This window comes from Rhinopithecus bieti, unplaced genomic scaffold (assembly GCF_001698545.2).
Source record: "Rhinopithecus bieti isolate Rb0 unplaced genomic scaffold, ASM169854v2 scaffold_1017, whole genome shotgun sequence".
NCBI lineage: Eukaryota > Metazoa > Chordata > Mammalia > Primates > Cercopithecidae > Rhinopithecus > Rhinopithecus bieti.
This window is the reverse complement of record NW_016803657.1, coordinates 5,844,476-5,859,645: the sequence shown is the minus strand read 5'-3', so window position 1 is coordinate 5,859,645 and position 15,170 is coordinate 5,844,476. Positions and strand designations below refer to the sequence as shown.

Below are 15,170 nucleotides of genomic sequence, written 5' to 3'. Positions count from 1 at the left end.
TCTCATAAGAAATTGCTCACTGATGTTTGAACCATCCTCTTGATAACTAGGAATTTGAATTTCTGAACCTGCAGAGCTGATGCCAAGACTTTGGAATAAATGGTGGTCTCACCAAGGTCAAGACGCCCTGTATCTTGACGCAACTGGCTCTTGAGGCACAGGAGGGGCCGCCTCCAGCTGCGTCACATTGTGGCTCCAGACAACAACAGTTGCCCACAGGCCCTGAACCCAGGCCACGTACCTTGTATCCCTGGTTGATGCCGTTGATAAACTGCTGAGGTGGAGGGTTCCACAGGAACTGAATGGTGGTGGAGTTCACGGCTTCCGTCTGCACGTTCTGCGGGGGCGCGGTGGGCACTGTGGCAGGGTGGTCATTGACGACAGCAGAACAAATGGCAGGAGGCACCATGGGGAGGAGAGACAGAAAGGAAACCCTTAGCTGCCATCACGCTCACAGGCAATGACTGCACTGAGACCAAGGAAGCGTGATGAATGTTTTGGGAAGCTTACAGTGGCATTACCAAGAAACAGAATTGGGCTATTTTTCATTTTCTCTTGCAGAATTCTTTCAGGCAGAGGCAGAAAGGTGGACTAGACCATCCTCTCATTCCACAGATGGGCCTTTCCTGTGGTTCCAAGGCGGATGGCAAGCAAAGCTTTCTCTAATTTCTGTTTCAATGAACAGATATTTGAGATCAAGGCAAGGTTTCATCTAGAAATCCTTCCTCAACATATACCACTATGTTTCAAGCTGAATTGTTCCTTACATGGAAAAAAAAAAACCAAAAACAAACAAACAAACAAAACAAGCAAACAAAATCATCACCTTCCTCCCATATACACTGTTGGAGGCTATATTTCTTTTTGTCTGTCAATGGGGACAATCATTTTTTGATTTTCCATGGTTTCTCTCTTTTACAGAACAGCTACTGCACCCAATTATATACCCGCCAAATGACTGCCTTCGAGGCATGCCCTTTCTAGTGGACACACTTGTGTAACTGTAAGAGGCAGATGCTCTGCAGAGCAGTAAACTGGTAAAGGGCAGGTCCCTGCCTCTGGCCTGGGAGGGCTGGAGGGCCTCGTCTGGACTGTGTTTGGGAGGAAGGGTGGCCTGTGAGGGGTAAGGTCTTGAGAAGGGCACTCTCCACTGGGAAAGCCGTGGGAAAAGGCAAAGTGTTGCCAAGGAGGCTGGTGAGGATGGGTGCACGGGGAGCACGGCTGGATGAGAGGCGGGGGGAAGCGGGGTGCTGACAGTGCACGGGTCTCTCTGGGATTTCCTACCATGCCCAGCAGCGCAGTTAATCACGCATACAGAAGGCAACGGGGGAACTGAAGGCCTTTCAGAAAGGGCAGTGGGCCTGGCTAGCATCTTCAGGATGGGGACCCCGGTGGCCTGCAGAGAGGGGCCAAGCCTCCAGCTGCACCATCAAGACTTCTACTGGGTGGAAGGAAGGTCCTGGCTCTTCAGGTGCTTGTTCTAAAAGTGAGGCACAGAAGCCTAAGGGATCCTATGGATCAGACAGAGAAACAAAAACAAGGGTCTTCTTCGCCAGAACACACGGAATCCCATGCGGTCCTGGTGAAAATCACTACACTCTTCTCAGCTTCCTTCCCCAAAAGCCTGTCTCAGGCAGAGATGAGACAAGTATACACTTGGCCAAGCCCCTCAAGTCTTTTCTTCCCAGGCATGTAGGAGGGCCCTCTGTCCCCATCCACCGCTGGCCACGGCGTGATGCCCCTCAGCCCCCTCTCTAAGTCACCAGGAAACTGCCCTACTTGCCATCCTGTAAAATGTGTGGGTTAAAAATGGACACAGGGCTTGCTGTGCCTGGGATGCTGAGCATTGGAAAGAACGTCACATTCACCTAAGAACAAGAAAAGCTGAACAAAGTACAAAACAATCACTTTTCCTGAGCCCATAAGACAGCTTAGGCTGCATACCAGCCAAGTGGTCGGAAACACAAGGAGAGATGGGCCTCTCCAAGGAGTCAGGATGGGTCCCACTCACCCGTCACAGAGTGCGGGAGGAGGAGACAATGGAAATTCTGAAATTCACCCCAAATCCTCAGTGAATGGCTGAAGGCTGAATGTGGGCTACGAGAGAGGACGGAAGCTTTGGGAGCTGCAGACACACAGCATCCAGAGGAACAAAGACGAGAAGTACGTGTATTTCATGGGTGAATTCCACCAAACATTTGAAGAATAAATTAAACCAATTCTAAAGCATTACCCTGACACCAAAATCAGAAAAAGCCACTGAAGGAAAACTATAGACCAATATCCCTCATTAACTCAAATTCAAAAAATCCTAAAGCAAATAATTAGAAAATAAAATTCAACAACATATAACAGTCATAATCTGGCCTGATCAAGCGAGGTATATCTTATACATGCAAGACTGGCTCAAGATGTGAATAGCAATCAAAGTAATTCATCACATCAACAGAATAAAGAAGAAAAACATATGAACATCTTAATAGATTTAGGAAAAGCATTTGGCAAAATTTAATAACCAATTGTGATTTTTTAAAAATGAAAAAAAAAAAAAACCCTCTCAGCAAAGCAGGAATTTAAAGGAACATTCTAAATTTTAAAAAGGGCACCTATAAAACGCCTACAGCTAATATCTTATTTAAGCTCTAAAAACATAAAATAGATATGTTTAACAAACGGTGTGCAATATCTGTGTACTGAAAACTACAAAACATGAAGGAAACTAAATACTAAGTCAATAGAGAATCATATCACATGAATGCATTGGAAGAAAACGCAGTAAAGAGGTCAATTCTCCCCCAACTGATCAATATAGTGAATGCAATCCCCAACAAAATCACAGCTACGCTGCACTCCAGCCTGGGTGACAGAGCAAGACCCGGTCTCAAAAAAAAAAAACAAAAAAAACAAAAAAACAAAAAACCACAACTAGATATTTCTTAGACATTGAAAAGGTGATTCTAAAATTTATATGGAAAAGCAAGGTAAAAATAGCCAAAGCAAGTCTGAAAAAAAATTGGACAACTTTTACTGTATGATTTCAAAACTAGAAATCAATAGTAATTAAAACAGGGTGTTACTGGAGAAGGGGTGGACACATTGATCAGTGACAGAGAAGACAGGCAAGAAATTACACATGTATCACTGGTTTTCAATAAAAGCACAAAGAAATAGTAATTTCAACAAATGGTTCTGGAAATATTAGATATTCATTCACAAAATAAGACAAAACCCGGATCTATACCTCATACCATTTATAAAACCTAACTCACAATGGATCAGAGGCATAAAGGTAAACCTATAATTATAATACTTCTAGGAAAAATAGTTGTGACACCTGGTTAGACAAACATTTCTCAGATACAATACCAAGGACATAATCCATAAAAGAAAAATAAATAAAACTGACTTCATGATAGACATCTGTTAAGAACACGAAAAGACAGGCCACAGACTAGGAGACAATAAGTGTAAGACAGATATCCAATAAAGCATGTTTATCCAGGCCGGGAGTTGTGGCTCATGGCTCACAGCTGGAATGCTAGAACTTGGGGAGGTTGAGACAGGAGGATCGCTTGAGGCCAGGAGTTTGAGGTCAGCCTGGGCAACATAGTGAGACAAAGAATTACAAAATTAAAAAAAAAAAATCAGCTGGGTGTGGTAGTGCGTGTCTGTAGTCCCTGCTACTCGGGAGGCTGAGGCAGGAGGATCCCTTGAGCCCAGAAGTGTGAGGCTGCAGTGAGCAACCAAGTAACACTTTGTCTCTCCAAATAAAAAAGGAAAAGAACAAAAACTTACTGTTCAGAAAATGTAAAGAATTTTCAAAATTCAACTATAAGAAAACCAAAATGTGCACAAAAAGAATAGTTACTTCACCAAAACCAATAGAAGGGCACGAAATCCATGAGTGAAGAGAGCCTCACCATCCCATTTACCGTGATGGGATGCCCTGGACCCCTGTTCAAAGGACTCAAACTACACAAACCGACAGCAATAACAACCCGTGTCGGTGAAGATGTGGAGCGCCCGAGGCCCTCGCGGTATGAGATGGGGATGCCCGTGGCACGGCCACCTGGTGGGACTGTTTGGTGCTGTCTTACGAAGTTAAGCATGCACGAGCCACGTGACCTGACAATCCTGCCCCTGGGTAACTGTGCACAAGAGATGTAAAAGTTCACATAAAAAATCTATATGAAGCGGGGCATAGTGGCTCACACTTGTAATCCCAGCATATTGGGAGGCCGAGGTGGGAGGATCGCTGGACCCCAGGAGGTTGAAACCAGTCTGGGTAACACAGCGAGACCCCATCTCTACAAAAAATAAAAAATAAAAAAAGTAGCTGGGCGTGATGGTGCACACCTATAGTCCCAGCTACTTGGGAGACTGAGGTGGGGGGATCACTAGAGCTCAGGAGGTTGAGGCTGCAGTGAGCTGTGATTGCACCACTGCACTCCAGCCTGGGCAACAGAGTGAGACCCTGTCTATAAATAAATGAATGAATGAATGAATGAATGAATGAATGAATGAATGTGATATTCATAGCAGCTTTAATAATCACCCCAAATTGCAAACATCCTAAATGTTTTTAAACCAATGGATAGGAAACAAATTGTAGTGTGTCCATGGAATGGGATGCTGCTCAGTAGTAGAAGAGGACAAAATACTCATACACATGAACACAAGTGAATCTCAAATGCATGACACTACGGGAAGGAAGCCAGATTCCGAAGACTGCACACTGCACGCTGCGTTTATATGACGTTCTGAACTAGGCAAAGATAGAAGAAGAGAAAACAGCGTGTTTGCCAAGCGCTGGGGCAGGGGTAAAGGGGTGAATATAAAAGCACAAAGATTTTTAGGGGAGGTGACAGAAATAGTCATATCTCCATCACGCTGGTGAATGTGGGCTAAAGATGTTTGTGAAAATGTATATATAACTGTACACTAGAAAGGGTGAGTTTTACTGTATGTAAATTATGAAACCACAATAAAGCTCACTTTTCAAACATGCTGCAGGCAGGGCATGGTGACTGATGCCTGTAGTCCCTACACTTTGGGAGTCTGGTGTGGGAGGATTGCTTGAGACCAGGAGTTTGAGACCAGCCTGGGCAACAGGGTGAGACTCTGTCTCTACAAAAGTAAAAAATCAGCCGGGCATGGTGGCATGCACCTGTAGTCCTAGCTACTTGGCAGGCTGAGGTGGGAGGATGGTTTAAGCCCAGGAGTTTGAGGTTATGGTGAGCTATGATCCTGCCACTGTACTCCAAGCAACAGAGTAAGACCCCTTCCCTAAAAAAATAAAACAATACAAAATGCTACATATTCTTCGATACTTTTCCCATGAAGGGGTGTTGTCTATGTCTGAAACCCTTCAATGTAGGCTCTGAGACTGCTTGACCAATAGAATATGGCCCAGGTCCTAAGAAACCAGCAGTTTCTGCTGCTTGCTGGGAGCCCTGAGCAGCCATAGGAGTGTGGGGATCCTGAGGCTGCAGGCTGGTGAGGCCAGGGGCAGCTGCCCCAGTGGACAGCCCAGGGAGCCTTCCTAGCCACGGCGCCAACATGTGCACGAAACCATCTTCCCAACTGAATGAGAGGCACAGACGGTCACATATCCAAGCCCTGCTCCAACTCCTCACCCGCAAAATCATGACATATAAACAGGTGTTTAATCTCCAAGTTTTGGGATAGTCAGTCAGGCAGCAATAGATGACCAGAACAATCTCTGCTGAAAGAAAGAAAAGAAAACAAAAGAGGAGGAAGGAGAAAACAGAAAAGGGAAAAGAGAGAATAAACACCAGGAGCTACTGGGAAAAGACCAACATTTGTTATGATGTTTTCTCTTAGAACCCACAACCTGTGGGATTGAGGAAGGCATCTCATTCTCGGTAAATTTAGCTCCGGGCTTCCACGAAGCCCAGTTACTGACTCTGGAATGCCAGAATACCAAATATCAAATGTTGTTAAATTCTCTGAAATAAGGCTACACAGATCATACTCAAGAAAAAAATTTGCATAATTTAAATAAGTAGCTGTCTCCTGCAGATTCAAGAGGACCTCTGTACCTTTGATTGGCTGCAGCACAATCCTCACACCAAGTTCTGGTCCAGCATCCTGGAGGCAGTGCCTCTCCAGGGCGCACCATGGTTACAGAGAAACAAACTCCTAACTGAGTTCACCCATTTACCAAGGCATTTTCCCCTCCCTTCTCAGTATGTGGGCTACCTCAAATCACGAGCTCTCACACTCACTCTACCCCAGAGCCCTGGCCGTGACACTCACTCTACCTGAGCCCCTGGCTGTGACACTTACTCTGAGTCCCTGGCTGTGATACTCACTCTACCTGAGCCCCTGGCTGTGACACTCTGAGTCCCTGGCTGTGACACTCACTCTACCTGAGCCCCTGGCCTTGACACTCACTCTACCTGAGTCCCTGGCTGTGACACTCACTCTACCTGAGCCCCTGGCTGTGACACTCACTCTACCTGAGTCCCTGGCTGTCACACTCTACCTGAGTCCCTGGCTGTGACACTCACACTCCTTGAGTCCCTGGCTGTGACACTCACTCTACCTGGGTCCCCTGGTGTCAGATTCGGAGCCTGACCTATGGGCACACACTCTCCTTTCCCAGTCACAGGCCAAGAGAGGTTCTAAAGCCTCAGTTTCCTCTCTCTCAATACCTTAATTCAAAAAATCACCAAGCTTGCTTTTATTCCCAGGTCTTTGGCTTCTCTTTGTCCTGATTATTGCCATCAGAAATGACTCACGAATGTGTGGACAATGGAATTAAAATGCCTTCAAGTGAAAAGAGTTACAGCCAGCAAATCCTTCTTGACAGTGTTGAAAATAAAAGAGTGGTTATGGCTGGCAAGGTCTTAATTATTGAGGGTTACATAACCCTGCCCCTTCTTAAGACGAAGACAAGGGCTTAGTCCAACTATCCTGCAGAAAAGTGAAGGCAAAAGGGGTTTCTGGTGTGCAGCGTGTTCTCCTGCTGCTCAGACTAAGCCTCAAGAGGCACTTCTTCCCTGGATGATTAGCATTAGGCTCTTGCTGTGCCTCCAGTGGCAGGCCTGGAGGCAGGCTGGTAACGTGACAGGTGTCATGCTCCTTTCTGGTTTTCATTGAGCAGAAAAGTATCTTTTCACTGGAAAATTCCCCCCACCCAAGCACCCGCCTGAGCAGGCTCGCAGCCTAAACCCATTCGACACTGTCTTGATGCTCATAGCCAATGACAAGGTGTTCTGTCCTGAAGCCCGACACTCCGGGAATAATCACAGGTGAAAGGAGAAACCAGAAGAGCAGTTTCAGGCGCTAGGGGTTTTATTTGTCATGGAAATGTGTGAAACCTGGATCAGAGAGTAGCAGTTTCTCCTACCTGAAGAGGGGATTTCCAGGAGTGGGTAGGGAAGGAGGTGGGACAGTGCAGTGGTCTCTCACTGTGCCTCGGATGGATTACACAGGGGCCCAGAGACACTGATGTCTGTTAGTTTTCATAGCCATAAACCACTGTTTACAGCCATTCAAAAATTTGCAACTGTCAGCCGGGCGCGGTGGCTCACGCCTGTAATCCCAGCACTTTGGGAGGCTGCAGTGGGTGGATCATGAGGTCAAGAGATAGAGACCATCCTGGCCAACATGGTGAAACCCCATCTCTACTAAAAGCACAAAAATTAGCTGGGCATGGTGGTGCACACCTGTAGTCCCAGCTACTCAGGGGGTTGAGGCAGGAGTATCGCTTGAACCTGGGAGGTGGAGGTTGCAGTGAGCCGAGATTGCACCACTGCACTCCAGCCTGGTGACACAGCGAGACTCCATCTAAAAAAAGAAAAAAAAAATTGCAACTGTTGAAATTACATTTCATGCTGTTTTCACTATACACATGCTATGTTTTCACTATACACATGCATTGCACATTACTCTGTGAAAGAAGTCATTGTGGAAAAGCCACGTGTTGTGTGATTCCAACTATATATGGCATTTCGGAAAAGGTCAAACTATGGAGACAGTAGAAAGACCAGTGGCTGCTGGGGATTGGCAGTCAGGAGGGGTGAACAGGAGGAGCACGGGGGTTTGGAGGGCAAGGAAACTCTTCTGTAGGCTATAATGGGGGATACACGTCACCATATGCTTCTCAAAGCCCATAGAATGCACAGTGCCAAGTGTGAACCCTAATGTAAACTATGGATTTTAGGTAATGATGTATTGTTAGGTTCACTGATCATAAGAAAGGTACCACTCTGGTGGGGGATGCTGATAATGGGAGAGGCTTTGTACATGTTGGGCAGGGAGTACATCAAAATTCTTTGAACTTTCTACTCAATTGTTCTATGAATCTGAAAGTACTCCAAAAAAATAAATAAATAAATAAATAAAATAAAAAAGAAAAGTAAAACAAAACTATGCATGTGGTTCCTGTAAACTTTCCGAACCCGGTAACTCTCTTGAGAAGATCTGCTGCAGAGAGGCACAGGGTGGCTGAGCCACACCCCACTTCCCTGACACCCCCACGGACCCCTCTTATCAAGCTGTTTTATTTCACTTGCAGGTTGCTTCTCATCTGTGAATTTGTCTGTACCAGGCACAGGACCAATTGATACAGGGGCTAGAAAGAAGTTATTTAGGCAGATAGTGAGAGTAAAAGAGTGTTTGGCAAGGCTTCCCTTTTAACAAAAAGGAGCTCTCAAATCATTTCTTTTCTAACAAAGAGCAGCCTGAAAAATCGAGCTGCAGACACAGATAAGCAAGCTAGAAGCTTGCACGGGTGAATGCTGGCAGCTGTGCCAACAGAAAAGGGCTACCTGAGGGCCAGACACGTTCAACATGGAGGCTCCATCTTCCCTTTTCTTTGTCACCATGTGTACAGTAAAAACGCAGGCAACAAGGCACCAGCCAGGGAGATAACCCATCTGCATAATAAAAGATTAGGGTGGGGGTGGCCAGATTTTTGCATACTATGCAAATGGCACATCTAGTCCTAACCAGTTTTTTGTGCCTTATGCAAATGGCACACCTGGTCTGTCCAATCTTTCATGCCCTATGTAAATCAGACATTGCCTCCTCCAGCTCATCTGTAAAATCCTTTGCATTTTGTGGCAGACTGGAAAAGCCCACTCCAGACCCCTCTGCAGGAGAGAGCTATTCTGTCTTTCGCCTATTAAACCTCCGCTTTTAACCTCACTCCTTGTGTGTCTGCGTCCTTGATTTCCTCAGTGTGAGACAACAAACTTTGGGTATTACCCTAGACAATGATGCCGCTTCACAATGTGGTTCGACTTGTGTGTAAGTAGGTTGTGAGTTGTTTTTTAGTTGCCACAGACCCCCAGGTTGAAGGCCACGTACTCTGAGCACACCCAGATGAACCAAGTGTGCAACCACAGTGGGGGAACCTAAGTGCTCAGGCAGAAGAGCAGGGACTGAATTAAGAAATGGACACTGCAAAGCTGGAGCCAGGATCCAATCAGATCGAGCTCTGGCATTACCCCACTGCAAGATCCAATCAGATCACGCATCATTATTCTATGCTTATAAAGCCCGGCACAGCTCCCAGCGTGGGGAGATGGATTTGAGTCTTTCCTCCTGCTCCTCGCCAGCTGACTTGCAATAAAGCTTTCTCGCTGCACAAACCCAGTGCTTCAACATCTTCCTCTCATGCAGGGGCAAATGAACCCAGTTTGGTTCAGTAACATGCTCAGCATGTGGGGGCATTTCTTATTCAATTAATTTGCTAGTATTTTTACCTATGTGACTAAGTGAAATGTATGATTATGTTTACAATTATCTGGTATTAGGTGTTCCTTATTAAAATAAAAACGATTTTAAAATTTTCTTCCCCCCACCCCTTCCCTTCGTTCCTGGCTAGTGATGATGTAAATTCAGCAAGATCTGATTTTGATGGAATCTCAAAATAAATTACTGTTTTACATATTTTTAAAAATGTTACAATAAGTTACATAGTCAAATCAACTCAGTAAAGAGGACTGTAGGGTTTTATAGCTTCAAATAACTGACTTTTCAAAATATTTTGGATCAGAGATGACATCACTGACATTTATATTCACGAGTTTTCAGAACTTTAATTGTCCAATCAAATAAAAGGAATGCCAATGTTGCCTGTTTTGCTTAATGCAGGCTTTGTTTTTTGAATTTTTCAACTTGGTTTATTTTGAAACATTCTTGAGGTTGTATGCAATCAAAACTTTTGAAAAGTTAATTTTGAAGCCATTAAGACCTACAGGCCACTTTATATACCTTTATATTTAAATACATACATGTTTAGTAAAATTACTTAAGTTGATATTTTTAATACTATTGCACATTTATAGAGATATTGTCCCATCATAATAAGAAACATTTTTTAATTAAAGAAAGTCATCGAGTGCACCAAGTAGAGTAGTAAAAAAAGTTGCTACTCAGGAAATTATAATGAAAATGATCTCAAACTCAGATTTGCATTTTCCAATAATCCTGTCTTCTTCTGTCTCAATGTCGTATTTAATGAAAAAGGAATCAGAAGATGCAATGATGTCAGGCAAATTATGCCAGCACCTTTCCCTAAAGCATTGATCTCACACAGAAAAAGATCAGAACTGAGAAACTGGTCTGCAGTTACACAGTAAGAAGCGGCAGTATTTATGAGTGGGCCACAACTGTGTCAGACTGAATACAAGAAGCTAGTTACAATGTCCTGCATTTAACAGCCAAAGCCAAAATTCCTCCTGCAATCGCAGAATTGCTCATTTTGCCAGGGTGCATTAGAAACTGTCAGCAACATGTTTGGGACCAATGGAGCACAGGAAATAAGAAAAGTACCGCTTTCGAATAATACCGTTAGAAGATGCATGGATGACAGGTCAAATGACCCAGAGACACCCAGTCTAGAAGATTATTACATCAAACAAGACTCCACTGAAGATTGATAAGTGCTGATGTGAGTAACAGCACTTGGTGTATGGCATGAGTTTGAATCCCTCAAAATCAATGCTTTGAACATTATTTATGGTACAAGAAAAAAAAATGACCTGTCTTCAATTGTTTGCCCCAGTCATAGACTCTGGGCATGAAGAGTTTGGAGTCTAAGTTTCATTAGGACTCATTAGAGTCATCTGCCAGGAAGTGGGGAGACCAGGACTGGGCAGAAGGAGAAGTTGTCCCACAGGACGGCAGTAGCTGAGGTCTCAGTTGATTCTCTGGGGAGCTCTGGAATAGAGGTGTCTTAAGTTGTCCTCAACTGATGCAAGGGGACTGGGCTTTCCTGTGGCCATGGCAGCCAGCCATTAGCCACAGGATGACCCATGGGAGGGGTGTCACCTTGGTCAGGCAGTTCTCAGTGAAGGTCGCAGCTGTGAGCTGGGCAGCCTATGTGCCAGCACTGGGGACAGCTGTGTCACCCTAAAGAACCAACCTGGGTGGCAGCACTACAGTATCTATCATACACCAGATAAGTTGCTGGGAATGAAATGGTCATAGCTTACACAAACACTTTGGAATATATAATAGAGAAAAAAATTAAAAGTTTTGGATACCAATGATGGTAAAAAGGTATAAACAATTTATAGCAAAATTCAATCTGAAGAGCCTTGGAATCAAGAAATCCATTGTTGTATTCGCAGAGAAGGTCTCTAGGTAAAACACCGCCTATAGAGCTGTATTCCTCATTAAGTGATGTTACCAGAATAGCAAATCTAATAAAATCCAAGATGCTGCGGTCCCACTTGCTTCTTGCTTTGTGAAAAATATGGAATCAGAATGTCATTTTTGACAAAATAAGTTATTTTATTTTATTTTATTTTAGAGATGTGGTCTTGCACTGTCGCCCAGGCTGGGATGCAATGGTTCAATCATGGCCCATTGCAGTAGCCTCGACCTCCCAGGCTCAGGCGATCCTCCCAACTCAGCCTTCCAAGTAGCTGCACATACAGGTGAGTCATCACACTCAGCTAATTTTTTGCATTTTTTGTAGAGATGGGTCTCACTATGTGGCCCAAGCTGGTCTCAAGCCCTTGGCTTCAAGTGATCCTCCCACTGCAACCTCCCAAAGTGTTGGGATTACAGGTAATGAGCCACCATGCCTGTCCCAAGAATTTCTTTTGAGAGATTCAGACTCGTGCTACACATCAAGTGCTGTTACTAACATCAGTTCTCCTGGTGCGCAGTGGAAGCTTGTTTGATTTAATGATCTAGATGAAATTCTTCTCTGGTCATCTGACCTGTCATCCATGCATCTTCAAACAATATTATTCAAAAGTGGAAACTTTTAAATTTTCTATTGCAATTTCAAATTGACATGCATTGGCTGTCCAAAGAGTTTTGCAAGAATCTGTGGACAATGCATCATTATTATCATCGCTGTTGTTGTTATTACTTTTGGTAAAGGGGTCTCACTTTGAAGATTGGTTAAAGCAGGGGTTATTGGTATCAAAAATGGCCTCTTAAATGACATTTGTGAGCACCTGAGTGAATGCAATAGACTGCTGCAAGAGCCTGTGAAAAGTGTATAATCTTAGTTTAGGCTGCTATAACAAAAATATCATAGACTGTGTAGCACATAAACAACAAACATTTATTTCTCACAGTTCTGCAAGCTGGGATGGCCAAGATCGAGGCAGATTCAGTGTCTGGGAGGACCTATTTTCTTAGAGATGGTGCCTTCTAACTGTAATCTCATATGACAGAAGGGACTAGCTAGCACTCAGAGGTCTCTTTCATAAGGGCGCTAATCCCAACCAGCCCTCCAGATCTCATCATCCCCCTCAAAGGCACTATCTCCTAACACCATCACCTGGGGACTATAATTTTAACATACGTTTTGGAGGGACACTAATATTTAGATCATGGCATATACTAACATGTACGTGTAAAATGTATGGGTTCAAAGCAAAATTTCAACTACGTTATGGTGTTAAAAACTGTGAGATATAATCAATTTTGTAATCCTAAGGAAGTCAGTGTTTAAGCCCTAAAGAAAAATAATTAAGACTGGTAGAGCAGCAACCATGTAGGTAGGTCTACAGAAATGCCCATTATTTTGAAATACCTGATATTAAAAACATTTGATCAGATTCCAAATCCATTCACATGATCACAAAACTCTTCATTACTTTTGTCAAAGAAATAAAACGAAGAACTGCTGACATAAAGAAACACTGTACCCTTACAGTATAATTTAAAGAGACTTAATTATCTGAATTCTAGTTAATGATAAGAAAAGAATTTCTCTCAACTTAGGAAAAAGCAATAAATAATTCCCGGTAATTATGACCTCCTACTTGGGCAAAGGCTTTCTTGTCAATTGTGGCTTTCAAATATTTGAAGAGGTTATCATTAAAAGTCTTGAATGAGGTTAGGGAGCAAGATGGCCGAATAGGAACAGCTCCAGCCTGCAGCTCCCAGCGTGAGTGACACATAAGACGGGCGATTTCTGCATTTTCAACTGAAGTACCAGGTTCATCTCACTGGGGAGTGCCAGACAATCAGTGCTGGTCAGCTGGTGCAGCCCGACCAGCGAGAGCTGAAGCAGGGTGAGGCATTGCCTCACCTGGGAAGTGCAAGGGGGAAGGGAATCCCTTTTCCTAGCCAAGGGAAACTGAGACACACAACACCTGGAAAATTGGGTAACTCCCACCCTAATACTGTGCTTTACCAAGGGTCTTAGCAAACGGCACACCAGGAGATTATATCCCACACCTGGCCCGGAGGGTCCCATGCCCAGGGAGCCTCCCTCATTGCTAGCACAGCAGTCTGAGATCTAACTGCAAGGCAGCAGCAAGACTGGGGGAGGGGCGCCCGCCATTGCTGAGGCTTAAGTAGGTAAACAAAGCCTGGGGGAAGCTCGAACTGGGTGGAGCCCACCTCAGCTCATGGAGGCCTGCCTGTCTCTGTAGACTCCACCTCTGGGTGGAGTCTGACAGCTGTCTGACAGCTTTGAAGAGAGCAGTGGATCTCCCAGCACCGAGGCTGAGATCTGAGAATGGACAGACTGCCTGCTCAAGTGGGTCCCTGACCCCTGAGCAGCCTAACTGGGAGACATCCCCCACTAGGTGCAGACCGACACCTCACACGGTGGGGTATACCCCTGAGACGAAGCTTGCAGAGCAAGAATCAGACAGCAGCACTTGCTGTTCAGCAATATTCTATCTTCTGCAGTCTGTGCTGCTGATATCCAGGCAAACAGGGTCTGGAGTGGACCTCAAGCAATCTCCAACAGACCTACAGCTGAGGGTCCTGACTGTTAGAAGGAAAACAAACAAACAGAAAGGACACCCACACCAAAACACCATCAGTACATCACCAGCATCAAAGACCAAAGGTAGATAAAACCACAAAGATGGGGAAAAAGCAGGGCAGAAAAGCTGGAAATTCAAAAAATCAGAGTGCATCTCTCCCTCCAAAGGAACACAGCTCATTGCCAGCAACGGATCAAAGCTGGACGGAGAATGACTTTGATGAGTTGAGAGGAGAAGGCTTCAGTCAATCAAACTTTTCAGAGCTAAAGAAGGAACTACGTGCAAAGAAACTAAAAATCTTGAAAAAAGAATGGAAGAATGGATAACTAGAATAATCAATGCAGAGAAGGCCATAAACAAACTGACAGAGATAAAAACCATGACACGAGAAATATGTGGCAAATGCACAAGCTTCAGTAACTGACTTGATCAACTGGAAGAAAGAGTATCAATGATTGAAGAAGATTAAATTAATGAAATGAAGTGAGAAGAGAAGTCTAGAGAAAGAAAAGGAAAAGGAAATGAACAAAGCCTCCAAGAAATATGGGATTATGTGAAAAGACCAAATCTACGTCTGATTGGTGTGCCTGAAAGTGAGGGGGACAATGGAACCAAGTTGGAAAACACTCTGCAGGATATCATCCAGGAGAACCTCCCCAACCTACTAAGGCAGGCCAACATTCAAATTCAGGAAATACAGAGAACGCCACAAAGATACTTCTCGAGAAGAACAACTCCAAGACATATAATTGTCAGATTCACCAAAGTTGAAATGAACGAAAAAATGTTAAGGGCAGCCAGAGAGAAAGGTCGGGTTACCTACAAAGGGAAGCCCATCAGACTAACAGCAGATCTCTTGGCAAAAACTCTACAAGCCAGAAAAGAGTGGGGCCAATATTCAACATTCTTAAAGAAAAGAATTTTCAACCCAGAATTTCATATCCAGCC

General features: G+C 44.3%; 1 protein-coding gene across 8 annotated transcripts in view; it reads right to left on the bottom strand.

Moving 5' to 3' along the window:
* Positions 1 to 15,170, bottom strand: part of SDK1 (sidekick cell adhesion molecule 1) — a 954,524-nt gene that overhangs the window by 225,083 nt on the left and 714,271 nt on the right. For all 8 annotated transcript variants that reach the window (XM_017894742.1, XM_017894733.1, XM_017894760.1 and 5 more), the window contains one exon: positions 242 to 357. In XM_017894742.1, coding sequence (XP_017750231.1) covers positions 242 to 357 — 116 coding nt within the window. The remainder of the gene's footprint in view (positions 1 to 241; positions 358 to 15,170) is intronic.